Below are 17,582 nucleotides of genomic sequence, written 5' to 3' on the forward strand. Positions count from 1 at the left end.
TACTGTAGAAGGGAGAGATAAGTATTTTACTGTAGAAGGGAGAGATGTGTGGCAGCTTCAAAACCTCAACAACTTCTGAAAGCTAAACTAAAACCCTGATTCTGTGGGAACCACCCATGCTGCTTCCTTTGTTCTAAGTTTTAAAAAAAAACCCAAGGCCTCACAAGCTGTTTACTTTATTGCTTTGGAACAGATTGCTCATCACGTTTGTCTCAACTTCTCTTCATTACAAAAAGGGACAAAATCTTAAAACCATATTATCGTCACAAGCTAAAAGGGGACAGCAGCTGCCAGATTCTATAAGTAATCTGGTGTACAGAGCACAATTTCAAATTCCCAACTTTGTGGATGTCATCAAATTTGGAAATGTTATGAAGAGAATAGTGTTAAACGTTGAAAGAAAGTGACAACAGAAAATGTTGGAGAAACACAGCTTGTCTGGCAGCATTGTTGGAGAGAGAAGTAGGGTTAACGCTTTGACTCCCAAGTGATTCTTCTTCGGAACTGAAAATGACTGGAAAATGGAGTCTTTTATTCAGTTAATGAGAGGAGGAGAGAGAGAGGGGGGAACAACAGATGGTGTGTTCCCAAAGCAAAAGGGAAAGTGAGTAGTGGTAAAGGAGAGATTGTGGGCTGGGGTAGTCTGAATTTAGGACAGCAGTTATGCTCTGAAATTGTTCAACTCAGTATTGAGTCTTAGAGGCCCTAAAATGACTACGTGGAAGATAACGTGTTGTTCTTCAAACTTGCGTTGAGTTTTGGACAGTCTGTTCAGCTCATTGCTCTTCCCCTTTTTTCAACAGCATGGTTACCACCATTTTCCATCCCCATTTTCCAGTCCTGAAGAACAGTCACTGGACTCAAAACGTTAGCTCTGGTTCTTTCTCCACTGATGCTGGCAGACTCGCTGAGCTTTTCCAGTGAGTTTCTGTTTTATTTCAGATTTCCAGCATCCAAAGGAAGCAGACAGATTGGTGGACAAGTGATTCGTTTCATAAGGAAAAATGGGCAAAGGAAATATCAAATAAAGGGTATAATTCTTAAAGAATTGACAAAGCGGGGGAGGAGGCTGGGCTGGATGGACATGAATCATTGAAGGATTTGGAGAAGGTGCAAGTTGAGAGCACAGTTAGTAAATGGGATCCTGGACATTACAAATTGTGGTGTAAAGATCAAAAGCAGAAACGTTACGATCTTAATTCTCTGCCTAAAGGCAGATCTGACCGAGAATGCATCAGTTTTCACCATGGCTGGGGCGAGGCGGCTGGTCATGAGTTCACCCGGCAGAAACAGGGATTGAAACTAATCTGATTCAGCCAGGCTGTCCAGCCACCTAAACCAAGGAGTCCAGGTTTCTCTGGCACCATACCGTTCTCCATACATGTTGTAGCCTGGAGCCATGGATAATGGTGGTAGAGGCACCAGTCTCTTTGCATCACATGGTTGAAGCAGGAATCTCTCCTGCTGTTATTGCCTGCCTTAGGTGTATGTTTTGATACTCCACCTGTTTGGCCATGCAGTGAATGCACCTTCCTTGGTTGTATAGTCCTGGCGTGGGCTTGAAACCAGAGCCTCTGGCCCAGAGGCAGGATCACTACTGCAGTGTCATAAGAGTTCCCCAATGTTGAGATGAACCTCTATAAAATGCTGGTTTGTCCTTGACCACAGTCTAGGAAGAATATGAGTACATTAGGGAGGGCACAAAAAGGATTAATGAGGACGTAGAAAAATTGTGAAGCTGGGACTGAGAGGAGATTTGATAGAACTGTTCAAAATCATGAAGGGTCTGGGTGGACAGGAGGAACTGTTCCCATCAGTAGAAGGGTCAAGAACCAGAGAGCACAGGTTAAGCAAAAGAGATAATGAGGAAAAACATTTTTAAATTCATCAAGTGGATCAGATGTGGAATGCACTGCCTGGGACTGCGTGGGGAAAATTCAGTTGTGGCTTTCTAAAGAGAATTGGGTCATTATCTGCCTGAAGAAAAATTTACAGGACTTTTAGGAAAGTGCAAGAAGTGGACAGAATGAATTGCTTTTGCAAAGAGCTAGCACACAAACACAGAACACCTGTACTGTAACCATACGAAATGCCTTTCCACTTACCTGCTGCTTCTAGTTCTGCTTTACCCGGCCTCTAGTGGTCAAATAAACACCCAAATCATCCAATCTCCCCAATCTTCCTTTGCTGTCTGACAGTGGCTCATGACAAAGACTCACCCATCCATCAGTCAGCCCCCCAACCTTATTTCCTTTGCAACAGAGAAATGGAAGCAGAAATTGTAAATTGGCTTCAGCTATCAAACTCGAGACCTGTGGGAAACCCATTGTTCTGGCTTCGCCTCACCCTCCAGCTCCTTCCTTGCTTCTGAGCTAAGATGTAGATGCAGTTAATTTTGTTCTTTCAGGCAGATCCTGCATCAAACCTTGGCTTCAGTAATTTGAGCTCATCTTAACAAAAAAAAATGAAATGTGGACAGAGCAAAGCAAGAAGATGTTTGTTTCTTGTATTGTGACTGTAATTATTTTAAAATTAGTCTTTAGTTTTTATTGATCTATTGTTTATCTATCCATTTCCTTCTGTTCCAGATTGTGGCCTTGGCAGCTTTAGTTCATCACAAATTCCCTCTGGACAGAGCTGCTCCCCAGCCTCCATTTCAGGCCCATTTCTGTGGTAAGTATTTCATTTCTTTTCTTCAGGAAGAAGAACATATAATATGCAAGTCCCACGTGCCCCTGTAGACACAGGTTGCTTGAGTGGTTGGTGACTTTAGGTTGCTGAAATGAATTGAGAGCTGCATTATGTTTGAGTATAGACCTTGTAAATAGCCTGGCTTTAAGCTGAGCCTCAAGCACTGGCATGAAGACCCCCTTGTGTTCTCGTGCTAAAGTCCTCAATGAAATAGGTTGTTTCTCTTGATCCACTTCCTGGTTGTTGATGCTCACCAGCATAACATCGCTTGTTATTTAGCACTACTTGCAGTTTGTTCAGAAAGGCTTCAATGAGCTGATGTAGAATACATGAAACGATTTACTGATGTAGAGGCAGATTGTGAGGCAGCATGGGGATTTTTCTGTGCATATAACCTGTGCTTGATGTTAGGCCTAGGAGCAAAAGCAGAAACCTTTTGTCCCCAGTGCTAACTTTATATGACCATAGAATTGAGTCTACCCAAATTCCTGAGCCCAATTTTTATCTTTTTTTGTCATAATTCTTAAAATGCTGACTCACTTCGATAGTTCTTACGGACTGTCCATTATTTGCTTGAGCAAGATGAAGAGTTTAGTCGTGGCATGCTGTTTAACTGTGTAGAACGTCACTGTTAAAACCCAGTGTTGTCGTCTTCTGACATCCATTTGTATTTCTGCTGAACAACAAACAATGGTTATTGACTAGGACAGGGAAACCAATTCATGTGATGTCCCCAGTTGTCAGTGTGTGACTTCAGGGTGAAGTAGTACCTTGTCCTCTATGTGACAAACCAGGTAAAAATGGGGATGAACATGGGTTTTGGTCTGTGAGCCGATTGCACAGAGTCAGGTGAATTCCCACTTTGTGACCCCCACTTTTATAAAGACTATCCAAATATAAGAGTTTTGGGAAGAGGCAGATCAAGTTACTCAGTTTACCTATTTATCTGTTTATTATGTCCTCTGGAAGAAATTTCAGTGTTCACAGCATCTTTGAAATACTAATAACGTCTTTTTTTCTAGTCATCAGCAAGCCCAGCGATTGTATCTTCCCTTATGATTTTCGGGAGACTCTGATGAGAAAAGTAAGTCATTTCTGTCTGTGTGTCAGTACATGTGCCTACTGTTACTTATATGTGAAATTATTAATATGGAGATAAAGGAATCAATCCATGTACTTGTACTGAAATTATGCTTTTTCATTTCTGGTTATTTCCCTTCTTAATATATTGAAGCACAGTTCATGCTGTTCTTGCTCATTTCTTATTAATAAATTTATCTATTTGATAATACATTTTTTGTTAATTTATAAATTAAGTTATAATTTATTAATCAATTTATAAAAGAGAAATGTTTTATTTTACTTCCCTGTGCCGCCTTTCATGAATTTGAGCAATATAGACTGTGCCAATTACCAACTTTGATGAATGAATTAAACATACTGGGGGTCTTACTTCACCTTGCTGGGTGAAGAGTGGATATATTTGTAAAATACTTCATGGATTAAGAAATGAACATTTTCATTCGGAAGGATCATTTTTCACTGAAGGGGTGACTTTTTTAGATGTGGATTATCAGCAATGTCTGATTCGGCCAGAATTTTCTCTCACGTAAGGTTGATTGGAAATGTTGATCACAGAATCAATGACTGCAATCCTAAAATACACTCCTTTTTAGCCAGGGTATTACCCTCCAGCAGCCAAACTCCATTTGGTAATTTAAAGAATTAAACACGGGAAGAGTGAAATGACCATGTGTCTTTTTAAAAAAAAAAAGCAGAATAATTCTTATATATTTAGGGAGTGGGAAAAGTTGCTAGTTGGAGGTATCGTTTTGTCCTTATACACATTTCAGTGGTAACATGCAGACGCAGCAAGCAAATGGTCTGTTAGCTCTTATCAGCCATGATCGAATGGCAGAGCAGATTCGATGGGCTGAATGGCCTAATTCTCTTTCTATATCTTACAGTCATATGATCTTATTATGAAAGATTTGGAGTACAATAGTAACGCAGTCTCCGTGCAATTGTATTGCTCCTTGTTGAGACGAATTGAAGAGTGTATACTGTTTTGGACTCCTTAAGGGTATACCTGCCTTGAAAGGGTCAGGAGATTGAGGGATTGTCATGTGAGAAGTAATTGAATACACTGGGTCTGAATTTCCCTGGAGTTTAAAAAAATGAGAGGGAATTGCATTGAAACATGTAAGGTTCTTAAGTGATTTGACAGATTAAGTGGTGTTAGGATATTCATCTGGGTTTGGAATTCCAGAAGCAGGTGCTACTGTTTCAAAGTAAAATTAAGGTTTGGCAGTTTAGGAGTGTGATGAGTAATTTCACTCACAGGGTGTGAACCTTTGTAATTCTTGACCTCAAAGTGCTTTAGATGCTCTGTTGTTGAGTATATTCATGTCAGAGACTGATTTTTGGGTGTTAAGAAAGCTGAGGATTTTGTTTATTCATTTGTGGGATGTAGGTGTCATTGGCTGGCCAGCATTTATTGCCCATCCCTAGTTGTCCTTGAGAAGGTAGTAGTGAGCTGCCTTCTTGAACCACTGCAGTCCACCTGCTGTGGGTTAACCCACAATGCCATTGGGGAGGGAATTCCAGGAATAATGCAGGAAGGGATAACTGAAGCATAAGGTTAGTTGTGGTCTTATTGAATGGTGTAGCAGGCTGGAAAGATGAAATGGCTTACTCCCCATTTCTTAATGTGGAGGTGCTGGTGTTGGCCTGGCGTGGACAAGGTCAGTAATCACATGACACCAGGTTATAGTCCAACAGGTTTATTTGAAAACACAAGCTTTTGGAGCCTCAGTCCTTCTTCAGGTGTTAGTGAGAGAGGTAGTAACAGACACAGAATTTATAAGTCAAAGATCAAAGGTTCACACCACTGATGAGGATGTACTGAATAAACCTAAGATGTTGTTAAATCTTTAATCAGTTAGAAGGTTTTAATTGATTAATATGTATATGTAAATCCCTGAATTCCTTTTAAGTCATGGTCCTGAGAACACTACAGCATCACCTGTTCTTTATACTGACACACACAGACACACACACAGACTCTCTCTCTCTCACTCAGACACTCCTGAATCTATGGGGTGAATTTGTACTTGCAGATACATTTTGTTTTGTTCAAAAAGCACACAATTTATAGACAGTCAGTCAATATGGCATTTTATAAATTCCTAATTTAGAAATAAAACCAGTCTGACTCCAAATTAAGACACAAACAGATTCTAAACAACGTCTCACACCTATCATGCATTGTCTGACCTAAAACGTCACCCCTTCTTTCCACTGATAAAACCTTTAGTTCTCACAGGACCGTGACTTAAAAGGAATTCGGGGATTTACATATACTATTAATCAATTAAAATCTTTTAACCAATTAAATATTTAACAGCATCTTAGGTATGTTTAGTACATCCTCATCAATGGTGTGAACCTTTGATCTTTTACTTATAAGTTCTGTGTCTGATACTATCTTTCTCACTAACATTAACATGAAGAAGGACTGAGGCTCTGAAAGCTTGTGTTTTCAAATAAACCTGTTGGACTGTAGCCTGGTGTCATGTGATTTCTGACTTTGTCCCTATTTCTTATACTCTTGATTAAATTTACAATTATTTTTACATTGCATGATGGTATAAAGAGCAAATGTGTATTTTTAATCTCTTTCACTTTAATTTAAAAATAACTCTCAAGGTTTTAATTCCGCTGATTTTCTTCTTGCCTGTGGGAGCACCTTCCAAAGGCCTGGATTTTCATTGGCTAAAATTAAGTTTAAGTATGACTTTTACCAACCAATTCAGTGCCTACACCCTTAAGATAGGCACCAGTAACAGTACAGACCAACGTATTGCAATAGTCATCAAATAAAGAAGGAGCTGTGCTGCATTAATATATTCTTTGTCCCTTATGAGCTGACAGCACATGGATGATTACATTTGTCAGTGATTCTTTAAGGTTAAAAGTTAAAGACATTAAGTAATAATGGAACTAAAATGGTTTGGGAAAGCTAAAGATGCTTGATGAAAGAGAATTGTAGGACATGATAGTACAACCTTGTACAACTTGTGTGTTGTGACTACTCAGCTGTTGTAGTGATCCTTCTTGATGTTGGGTTGAATGAACCAGTACTCAAAGTCCATGCTGAAGGTGAATTAATGAGGCTGTTCAATTCTAAACATAATTGGCTAATTAGTTAAAACTCAACCTGATCTATCCTTCTGATTTAAGGATGCCAAAGTTGAGGTTGCTGCTACTGAAAGGACTCTCTTAGGCTATTTCCTGGCAAAGATTCACAAAATTGACCCTGATGTTCTTGTGGTGAGTAGAAACGTATTGTTGTATTGGTGATGATTGTTCCAAGAAGTCATGAATATGAAAGTTCGTAGCTACTAAATTAAATTATAATGTAAGTGCAGTGACCACAGTCAGCATTTAATTACAAAAGAAGTCAAGGCTTTTATCATCACCATTTGCAAGTGATATGGTACAAACCGTCCTAAATTTTCCGAAACATCTACCTTTTCAGAATTCTTACATTTCTAACTTCACAGACCAAACTAATCCAGTTGCACTTCCTTGTTATTTGACTTTTTAAGTTCATGTTAACATCAAACTATATTTGGATTACTTGTAAAATTGCTCATCCAGCCAGTAGTGCTTTTTACTTACTTTTTATTTAGCTTATAATTCATCAGAATTATTACAGGAATTCAAGTACAAGGTGACCCATCTGCCAGTTTTAACTTGTAACAAAACAAGACACTCTGGTGCTTAGAAATGTGAAAAATATACTGAAAGGCCATATACAGTTAATACAGTGATAGTATGTCATGAATGTTAGGTAAGTTTATTTGCTGGGAAATCCTGTTTACTGGTGCCTGGACAGTTGAGAAAAAAATGTACAGTATAAAGTATGTCGAAGGCCGAAAACAATGTTTTCCTTTCAAATGTTAGTTATAGACTTGACCTGATGGAGAATATAGACGAGAGCCAAAATCAGATGGGTGAAATTAATTTCATTGCAATTTTGGACTTTCACACTTCCTCTTCCTACTGGTTTCCTCCACCCCTGCCTGCAAAAGTTACTGGCCTGTTTTGAATTAGTCCCCAGAGACAACATCTTCCATCCCTGTAGCTCTGCAAAATGACCACTCTGAGTGAGGTTGCACAGTGACGATTGAAGATTTGAGTGTGAATTGAATCCCGTCATCACCACATTGCCTCATAAGCAGTCTTTTTTTCTGCAGGACATAAAAGAATCGGGAACAGAGCATGTGGCTAATTTTTCTTTGCTTTATCTACTTTGGATAAGTCATCTTCATATGAATGTATGACAGTTGACAGACAATGCTCGCTGGTCCACTGAAGTTGCCCTGCACAAATGTGTTGTCCATTATCATAAGTCTAATATGTCCATTCCTCATCCATTTGGCGCCATGTAGTCTCTGGGAAAGACAGAAACCCCTCCCAGTTAGGGAAAACAATTTGAAAATTCCTAACTAAACTCACGAGGTGTTTAAAGGAATTCTAACAAATTAGTTTGGTCCCGAGTATTGTTCAAGAGTATTGATCTTTTTGCATAAGATGTTCAGCTGTCACCCAAAGCCTCTTCCATAGATCCAATAGTGGAATTGAGCTGCTTCCTAACGGATAACCTAAATCTGTCCTTTTCGTAATCTGAGATTATGATTTCTGGTCTTTTGTTTTGAAACCCTAGAGTAGTAATTACTGCACTAGGCAAATTATTCAGAGGCCCAGAATAATGATCTGGAGAAATGGGGTCATATCCCATCATGACAGCTTGGGTAAAGTAAATACACCTGAAACACAAAGCTAGTATTAATAATGGTGACCGTGAAACTACCAGATTACTATAAAAACTCTCTGATTCATGAATATCCATTTGGGAAGAAGCATCTGCCTTCATATCCAGTCTGGCCTTTAATGTGACTACAGACCCAGGCAGTATGGTTGATACTTAAATGCGTTCTGCCCTTGCAAGCAACTCAGTCATGCATTTAAGGATGGGCAATAAATGATAGGGCTGCAAGTGTGAATAAATAAGAAAAAAATTCAGTCGAAGCCAACAATCTAATGAACACAGTACAGCCACTTATTTTTATAATTATCAATCATGTTACCTTAAGTACATGCTTCTCAAATCTAGAGAACCTGATTTTATTTTAGCGTTCTTGAGGATTAAGATAACTTAAATTAGGTATTTTTAAAAATAAACCCCAGTTTGATAAAAGAGCAGCACTGTGTAAGAGTATGTATCAAGGTTGTGACTGGTGTTCTGAAGCATCTCATGATTATACTGCACCTGGTAACTTGCTTCCTCAGCCTGTCATTGTGTGACTCATTTAAAGCCGATGTGCATTCACTTTCAGGGCCATGATATTTATGGGTTTGATCTTGATGTCCTGTTACAAAGAATTAATGCCTGCAAAGTTCCTCACTGGTCAAAGATTGGTCGATTAAGGAGATCTGCAATGCCTAAACTTGGGGTAAGGCGTAGTTGAGTTCTTCAGAATGAGAAACCAGCAAATTGCCAGGCAACGCTAATAAAAAGAAGTAAAGTTGCAGTTATGTTGAAACAGCAATGTAGCAGAAGAAATGGAAATAGATTGCCACATATATTGGTAAAAATGCTTTTAACCTAGTGTCATTATGCATTTGATATATGCTAACAGACTAAATAATGGAATGCCATTATCTGTCTAAGGGAAACCTACACAATATGTGACCTAGGAATGCTAAGCATTATCCCAGATGCAGAGTGAAGGGGAAAACACTTGTCATCAACCTACATTTAAAAAAAAACAAAATTAGTAGTCTGTACAATGACACCCTTAATGTTAAGGTGCAAGAGTAAGTGCACTTAGTGTTGCAAAAATTGTTCAGTTAGATTTAGTGTGATGTTACAGCAGTAAGCTTTAGAAAGCCAGACAAGTATTGTTTGTTAATTGCAATTACTTAAGACGATTTGCTGCTTAATAAAGAAGGTGTCAAAGCACTAGTATATTATCACTTATAAATCAGACTTTTACAAAAGGTTTTTTTTAACCTGTTTATCAACTGGGCGATTAGATTCTGGTCTGAGTGAGTGGAGTTACTGTTAAAGCTAAGTAGTCCGTCTATACTTCTGCTTATTCAGTTGCTGCTACAATGAAGGGAACTGTAGGAAGGAATATTTTGATATCTAGTAGTTGGTCCATCCAGAGAGAGAGAGAGCAAAAATACCCAGACCACTTTAATTTTCATCTCCTAAGCAGAGGCTAGATGATATGGGTTTCCTCTATCTGTGGGGAAACTGATCGTCTGTTAACTAGAATATGCAATACAGAAACAGGCTTACAGCCCAACTGGTCTGTGATGGTATTTAGTCTGTGCACATGTCTTCTCCATCTACCTCCTTTCTACTTTTCTGTTTCTTGACTTTTTTTTTCTCTTGCATTCACCTAGATTCCATCGGAGAGGTGTGAGCGATTTTTCTCAAACACTTGCTCTTGTAGTGTGTTCCACATTCTGACCACTTTCTTATTGAAGAAACACCTACCTATTTTGCCCTTTTACTTCATTTAGTTTCTCATTTTCTTGGTGATATTTGTTTTGTTTTTATTTTCGCCAAAGGGTGTCTCTTCACCATTATCTATGGCATGATTTGCCACGTAACTGCCCAGCCTGCAAGTTTCCTAATGCATGTGTTAGCTATATACCATAGTGGCCAGGGTGCTGTGTCTGAATTTGGGATATCAAAAGATTGGATCTTGTGTATGAGATTGCAAGTACTTGGTTTTTAAGTCAACCTCACTCTCCATCCCTGACTCCTTAGCTAGAAATGCAGTGGGGGAAGTGATAAAGGTCAAGGCGATTCTGAGTTGGTGCGCTGCTTGGATGCAGATGCTCAATACCAGCTTGTAGGGTGGTGATGTGTTCTATTCATTTTCATTCCCCTCTTTTCTTGCGCATCAGCCCACAGTGGGATGGTCATCTATTCTATGAGAGTAGTATGTAATGCTAATTTTCCAAAGGTTATCCATCAGAAATTAGCAAGCAGCTCTGGGGAAGATCTGTTAACTATGTGTACAACTGGGCAAAGTTTGATGCTATGGGAGTACGTCTGTGTGTTGTTCAAGACAAAACCATGGGCATCATTTTTGTTTTAAAAAAGAAAAACATTGCATCTGGAATAGGAGTATATTGAATTTAAAATACTCTTGCTATATTCAGGTTTTCCCTTTAATTGGCTTAGTGCTTACAAGCTCCTCAAGGTTTACATTTCAACTGTTTCTTTAAATCCTTATTTCATTTATGGAGCTAATGTTCCTCTTGATAATTCAGCCTGCTGTCACTTTCTTATTGAAGGGTCGTGGTGGATTTGTAGAAAAGAATGCAGCTTGTGGTAGACTGATCTGTGACGTTGAAATTTCTGCCAAGGAGTTGATTCGATGCAAGAGCTACAATTTAACGGAGCTTGTTCATCAGGTCCTCAAAACAGAGAGAGTGACTATTCCAGCTGAAAACATCCGTAATCTCTACAAGTGAGTAATATTGAGAGTTCTTACAGCATTTTTTAAAATGAAATTTTAAAGAGATTATTTAAAATGACCCAGAATAATTAAGAAAACAGAAGAAGGAGGAAACTTTGTTCTATTCCTGAAAGCCAGTTAGTTATTCGTAGAAATTCATAGAATCCCTACAGTGTGGAAGCAGGCAATTTGGCCCATCGAGTCCACACTGACTCTCTAAAGAGCCTCCCACCTATCTCAGTAACTCTGCATTTTCCATGACTAATCCACCTCATCTACACATCCCTGGACACTATGGGCAATTTAGCATGGCCAGTCCACCTAACCTGCACATAGAATAGAATCCATAGAATTCCTATAGTGTGGAAGCAGGCCATTTAGCCCAAAAAGTCCAAACTGACCCTCTGAAGAGCCATCCAGACACCGTATCCATGTAATCCTGCATTTCCCATGAACCTACACATCCCTGAACACTGGGTATTTTAGCATGGCCAATCCATCCAACTTGTACATCTTTGGACTGTGGGAGAAAACTGGAGCACCTGGCAGAACCCCACACAGACACAGGGAGAAAGTGCAAACTCATTCCACACAGACAGTAGCCCAAAGGTGGAATCGAGCCTGTGTCCTTGGCGCTGCGAGGCAGCAGTGCTAACCACTGAGCCACTGTGCTGCCAGTTGGTGAATAATGATATCAGAGCCATTCCTAACTTGGTCTGACATTTAGTCACAGAGTGAAATATTACAAGTGTCTGCCTCCTCACTCAACCTCTCTAATATTTCAATAAGTGCCTCTTTTTCACGTGTTCAAGTGAAATTCCACTTACTGCCCACGACCTGCATATAATAAAACACAATTAATATACAATTAACTGTCTTGGTGATGGATTCAGTTCTGTATTTCAGTTATCACCAGATTTCAAATCTTTTCAGATTGCTGAGATGAAAGATCCATGCATTTACTGGGGCTTTTCCTATTTTCAATTTCTATATGGACTTCAAGGCAATTCCAGTGAATTTAGTTACGGCACTAAATTGTCAGTCTCACTCAGGGAGGCCTGTTGGTGCTAAATGGAAAAGCATCATACAGTTTTTGTGGGTGGTGCAGGCCAGGAAAATGGTGTAAATGCGACAATTTGATCAGCCGTGATCTTATTGAACAGTAGCAAAGACCAAATTGCGGCCACCTGCCGTATTCCTTGCATTTTAAGGTATCGCTGTAACAAGGAAAGAACTTCACTCTGTTTAGCCATATTGTACCTGACTTAGGACATTGCCGGCACGCACCGCAGCTGACAGAGGCAGGATCTCTGCCGCCAAACCGTCGACGTCATGACGAGAGGCGCAGCGGCTCGCCCGAGGAAATTACTTTGTCATGTTACTATGTCATGTAGATGATTAAAAGTGACTTACCCAGTAACGTATCTTCAAGAAGTTGGATTACTGACAGTAAGATTATGGTTTAGTAGAAAACACATCTGACCGGGCCAATGTTAATGGAAAGAATGGCCCCAAAGCAACAAACCTGAACAATGTGATTACTGGATCTTTATTCTTTCCTGACAACATAAAGGAATAGAATGTTTTATCAGAAGATTTTGTTTATAGTAATCTGTAGCTTGATGCATTTTATCATACCTGTTACCATTTGCACATATTTGCAAGTACATTTTTGTTAAACGAAAATGTTTTTGTTAGACCTTGAATACTGCAGACTAACAGAACAGGTTAGTGAAATGTATTTTTAGTACATTAGTTAGTTATTGCAAACAGATTCCATAGTTAGTGTTGTTTTTATTTGCTACTGTGCACTGCAATATTATTAATTCTTTTCAATTGTTCCACTAGTGATTCTACTCATCTCATGCACCTACTTGAAAATACATGGATGGATGCAAAATTTATTCTCCAGATCATGTGCGAACTGAATGTCCTTCCTTTAGCGCTGCAAATAACCAGCATTGCTGGAAATGTCATGGTAATGTTGGAATTTTTACTGATTTGTTTTTATATTCGAATCATTTCTGTCTTCACTCCAAAGTATGATTATTGGAGTTGTTTTAAAATCTCTAAACGTTAGCTTTTAACTATTACAAGTTAAAGCAGTGAGTTCATAATTGAAGGTGTATTGTTGACATCATGTGGTTACCTAACTGCTGGTTCGCTTGGCTGTTAACTGGCCGTGACTACTTTTACCACAGTTCACTCTCCAAAGCCTACGCTGTTCGGATTGTATTTCTCTGCTCATATTGTTTGCCCATTAAACTTTTAATTCCATTAATGTTCTGTTATATTCATTGACTACTCTGAATTGATTTCCTTTCTGCTCCTCTGCTTTGGTTTCTTTTATTATGTCTTAGATCTCAATGCTATCCTTAGTCTTGAGTTGCAATGTAGTTAACAGTTGTCCCCTTTTGCAGCCACTACTGTGAATTGCAGCTGTGCCTCACTCAGAGTTAGAGTGACAAATCCTTGTCACCATATCTACAAGCACACACCAAGTGTGAGAAATTCAGATTGGAGGGTGGGTAGAGAGATGAGGTGGAGATAATGGTTTGTAGACAAGGAGGGTGCTTGTAGAAGATAAGTGTGGGCAAGGGCATCATCCAATCATGGGAAATAAAGTTAGATAGATTAACCAATACACATTGGTTAATTGATTGTCCATTGATATAGACACTGCAGAAGCATAATGTATTGGGTAAGAGAAAGAAAGATTGCGATGGGTAAACGAGATGCTGATCAGGGTATTGAAAAGAGAAAACGATTGTGACGCGAGAGAACCTACAGTGAGCAACATAGGGGATCTACTCGCATGTTGTGTATGAGCGGTCACCCATACCAGACGAAATAGGAGTTGGCCATTTGGTCTCTTGTGTCTGTTCTGCTAATTAACTAGATCATGGCTGATCATTCATCTCAACATCATTTTCCCCACACTATCCCCATATTTTGTTTATGTCTAGAAATCTTCATGAGCTTAATTGGATGCTAGTTTATAAAAGCACTGTTACCAACTTGACAGGATGTATGTATGACATATGAAATATGTGGTTTCAATTAAACTTTTAAAGATATTACTGACAAATCCATAACATCGATAATCAGAGGATTTGCTGATTCCCAGCTCTTGGAATGTTGCCAACAAAGGATTAAACAAAGCAAATGTAACATTGGTGGGAATTGGACATTGTGCGCAAAACTTGACAGATTGAATGCCTTAAAAGTTTACTTAACTCTTCTAGTCACGAACGCTGATGGGTGGCCGTTCTGAGAGAAATGAATATCTGTTGCTACATGCTTTCCATGAAAAAAACTACATTGTACCTGATAAGCCGTCTTTCAAGAAGCATGTGCAGGAGTTTGTGAGTACTACAGCACTTTAATGCTATGCCTTATTTCCTACACTGTATCTTTTTTATCTTGATTATTTTGCCTTAAATATAAGTAAGAGAGCTTGCTTCCTATTTAATTCTCTTAGCATGGGGACATAATTGGATGTGTGTATTCTTGCTACCACAGTGTTACAGTGGTAGCATTAAGTAATTTGTGCAATAAAAAACTAGAAATTGTATTAATATTTTGAGATGGCTGTATGCATTAGAATTCTGAGTGCAATTGGGGTTTTAAAGACCCTGTAATGCACTGTACTTCCAGTGGCACATCATTTAAATATTGAAATCTGGCAGAAGGAATCTTTTTCAATTGACAGATCACTCAATTGTGTGTCATCATGCCACAGTACAATTCTGAATGTAATGAGATGGTTAAGAGGGCTGTATAAATAGCTGTGACATTGTAAAATTAGCAATCTAATGAGCTCTCAATGATTGGAAACCTTTTGATAGGACTTGAGTAAATGTCCTTTAAATAATCCTAAGCCAGATTTCCTTGCCTCATTATACTTCTCATTCTTGTTAGGTTTCTCATTACTAGTGATCTCCCTTATCCATAATTTGCAGATATTAGACTTAGAGTTTTGTTTCAGCTTTTGGTTATTTTGTTTTGGTGTGACCTACGGAAACAGACATTTTAAAGAGATTTTTGTAAAATGTATTTGAAAATACAGCAACAGTTTGTTTAAGAATAACCTTCTATGATTTCAGGGTATTGCAAAGTACTGTACACCTACTCAAGTACCATTGATGGAGCTTGCTGTGCACAATTGGCTGCTATGTTTCTTACATTACAGCAACAACTACACTTTTTAAAAAAAGACAATCAGTTTTCCTGATGGTGATTCGGGGTAAATATTTGCAAGGGCATTGAGGATGCTCCCTTGCTGTTGTTCAGATACTGACAGGGAATCTTTTACATTTACTGTTGGGGGAGGGGTGTGGTAAACTGAGAAGTGGTTGAGTTTCAGAAAGGAGACAACGTCCAAACATGCAGCACTGCCTGGGTGTGTCAGCCTGGACTCGGTGTTCTGGACGGGAGTTAAAACTGCGTTTTACTGTCTGAGGTCTGAGGCACAGCTGCTGACTAAGTTAAAGTAGATATTTTGTGGGAATGAATGTTTTTAAGAATATCTATCATTCATTTTTTAGCAATTGTGTGCATTTGTGAACATTTTGTGACTAAATTATGAAGTTATTTTGCGTAATTTCTTCTGAATTTAGGACTGTAAGGTGATGTTTCCTGAATGTAGAATGTACCACACAACAATCTGTGCTTCTCCAGCTATTCCAAGTTTGTCAAATTGTTTTCTTTTTGAAACCTTTCTAGGATTCTTTCTCATCTTTGTTAGATGATAAAGGTGTTTCATAAAATGATTAGCATCAGTATATTTACCGTACTAAACAGAAACCCTGCGTGCTTTTTCTGTGAGCTTTCAGCTGTACAGCTGTTATGTGAAAACATCACCAGTTTTTCATGGTGACTTATGGCCCTTCCAGGTTGATGATGAAGAAGGATATGTTGATGGAGGAGGTGGAAGCACAGGGAAAATGAAGAAAGTTCGAAAAAAAGCAGCATATGCTGGTGGCTTGGTCTTGGAACCCAAAATTGGTAAGTTTAAGAATGCTGAAAAGATGAAATCTATGCTATGTGCTCTATTCCCCTATAAGTTTTTTCCTCACTTCCAGAATGCACTATTTCATGTTGTTATGCTGACTGATAAGCAAAAAAGCATTGTGGTATCTTGTTGAAACGTCCCATTATTTGTATGTAACCCTTCAAGTGTAATGTTAGCCTAATTTATCTGAGACGACCACTGCACCTGAACTTGTACCTACCTTCATTGAGTTTTCACCCAAACTACACTTTTACGGAGAAGAATTTAGTCCTGACCATATGAAATGTCTCCACTGTCAGTGACATAGATATTATCTATATTGGCCCAAATGAGAAATTAAATCTTGAGCTTCCCTGATTGAACCACAATTTACAGATGTTTAACTTGCCAATGACTTGACAGTTTAGTTCTACAGAGAAACCAATCGCTTGCACTTAGATTAAAAAGTGGGTTTAGCAAATCTTTCCTGTTAACAAAACCATGTTTCCAATCTCTTTTGGATAATGTATTCCTTTACCTCATGCACGATGGTTGGTTTTAAATATGCTTTTCCTGTAACAGTTGGATGCAAATACAAATCAATTGTTATTGTTTTTCAGGTTTCTACGATAAATTCATATTGCTGCTTGACTTCAACAGCTTGTATCCTTCAATCATTCAGGAATTCAATATTTGTTTCACTACTGTAGAGAGAACTGCTGCAAATTCTCAAAAGAATCTGGAAGTAAGGACAATTTTGCAGGTGGCTTGCACATTGTGAATATTCTCCTTGACAAAATAGAAAGTTAGCAAACTATCTGCAAAGACCTTGTTGTTACAGTTGATAGCCACTCATTATTAACTAGTAACGTTGAAAGGGTGGCATTTGCTAAAATGGTCCTGGTTTTGATCTTTCTACCATGTTTGTTCTGATGAATTTATATTCCTGAAACACAGACAAAAATCAGAAATGAAGCACTTGGTATTGAGTGAAGCTTCTTGTTTAAACTAAGGGCTGCTAACTCAGTCCACCTACTTCTAAACATAAATCATGTATTTGCTTAAACAATTATTCAATTATTTAAACATTGATGGCATCATGTGGGACTGGGTACTTCACCACAGCTTCTTGATTTTAGAGTAATGAACCTCCAAGTACAAAACACTTCCTTGAAATTAGAGGTAACAAGGTGTGGAGCTGGATGAACACAGCAGGCCAAGCAGCATCAGAGGAGCAGGAAAGCTGATGTTTCGGGTCTAGACCCTTCTTCAGAAAATGAAGGGTGTAGACCCGAAACGTTAGTCTTCCTGCTGCTTGGCCTGCTGTGTTCATCCAGCTGTACACCTTGTTA

At 38.7% G+C, this 17,582-nt stretch overlaps 1 protein-coding gene across 1 annotated transcript in view; it reads left to right on the forward strand.

Annotated features, from left to right (window-relative positions):
- Positions 1 to 17,582, forward strand: part of pola1 (polymerase (DNA directed), alpha 1) — a 260,671-nt gene that overhangs the window by 40,301 nt on the left and 202,788 nt on the right. Inside the window, exons 16-24 of the mRNA XM_020532950.2 lie at positions 2,589 to 2,673; positions 3,714 to 3,775; positions 6,934 to 7,023; positions 9,096 to 9,212; positions 11,074 to 11,249; positions 13,086 to 13,215; positions 14,483 to 14,602; positions 16,133 to 16,244; positions 16,851 to 16,975. Coding sequence (XP_020388539.2) covers positions 2,589 to 2,673; positions 3,714 to 3,775; positions 6,934 to 7,023; positions 9,096 to 9,212; positions 11,074 to 11,249; positions 13,086 to 13,215; positions 14,483 to 14,602; positions 16,133 to 16,244; positions 16,851 to 16,975 — 1,017 coding nt within the window. The remainder of the gene's footprint in view (positions 1 to 2,588; positions 2,674 to 3,713; positions 3,776 to 6,933; positions 7,024 to 9,095; positions 9,213 to 11,073; positions 11,250 to 13,085; positions 13,216 to 14,482; positions 14,603 to 16,132; positions 16,245 to 16,850; positions 16,976 to 17,582) is intronic.

The sequence above is a fragment of the Rhincodon typus genome, chromosome 11 (genome assembly GCF_021869965.1).
Source record: "Rhincodon typus isolate 14 chromosome 11, sRhiTyp1.1, whole genome shotgun sequence".
NCBI classification, from domain to species: domain Eukaryota; kingdom Metazoa; phylum Chordata; class Chondrichthyes; order Orectolobiformes; family Rhincodontidae; genus Rhincodon; species Rhincodon typus.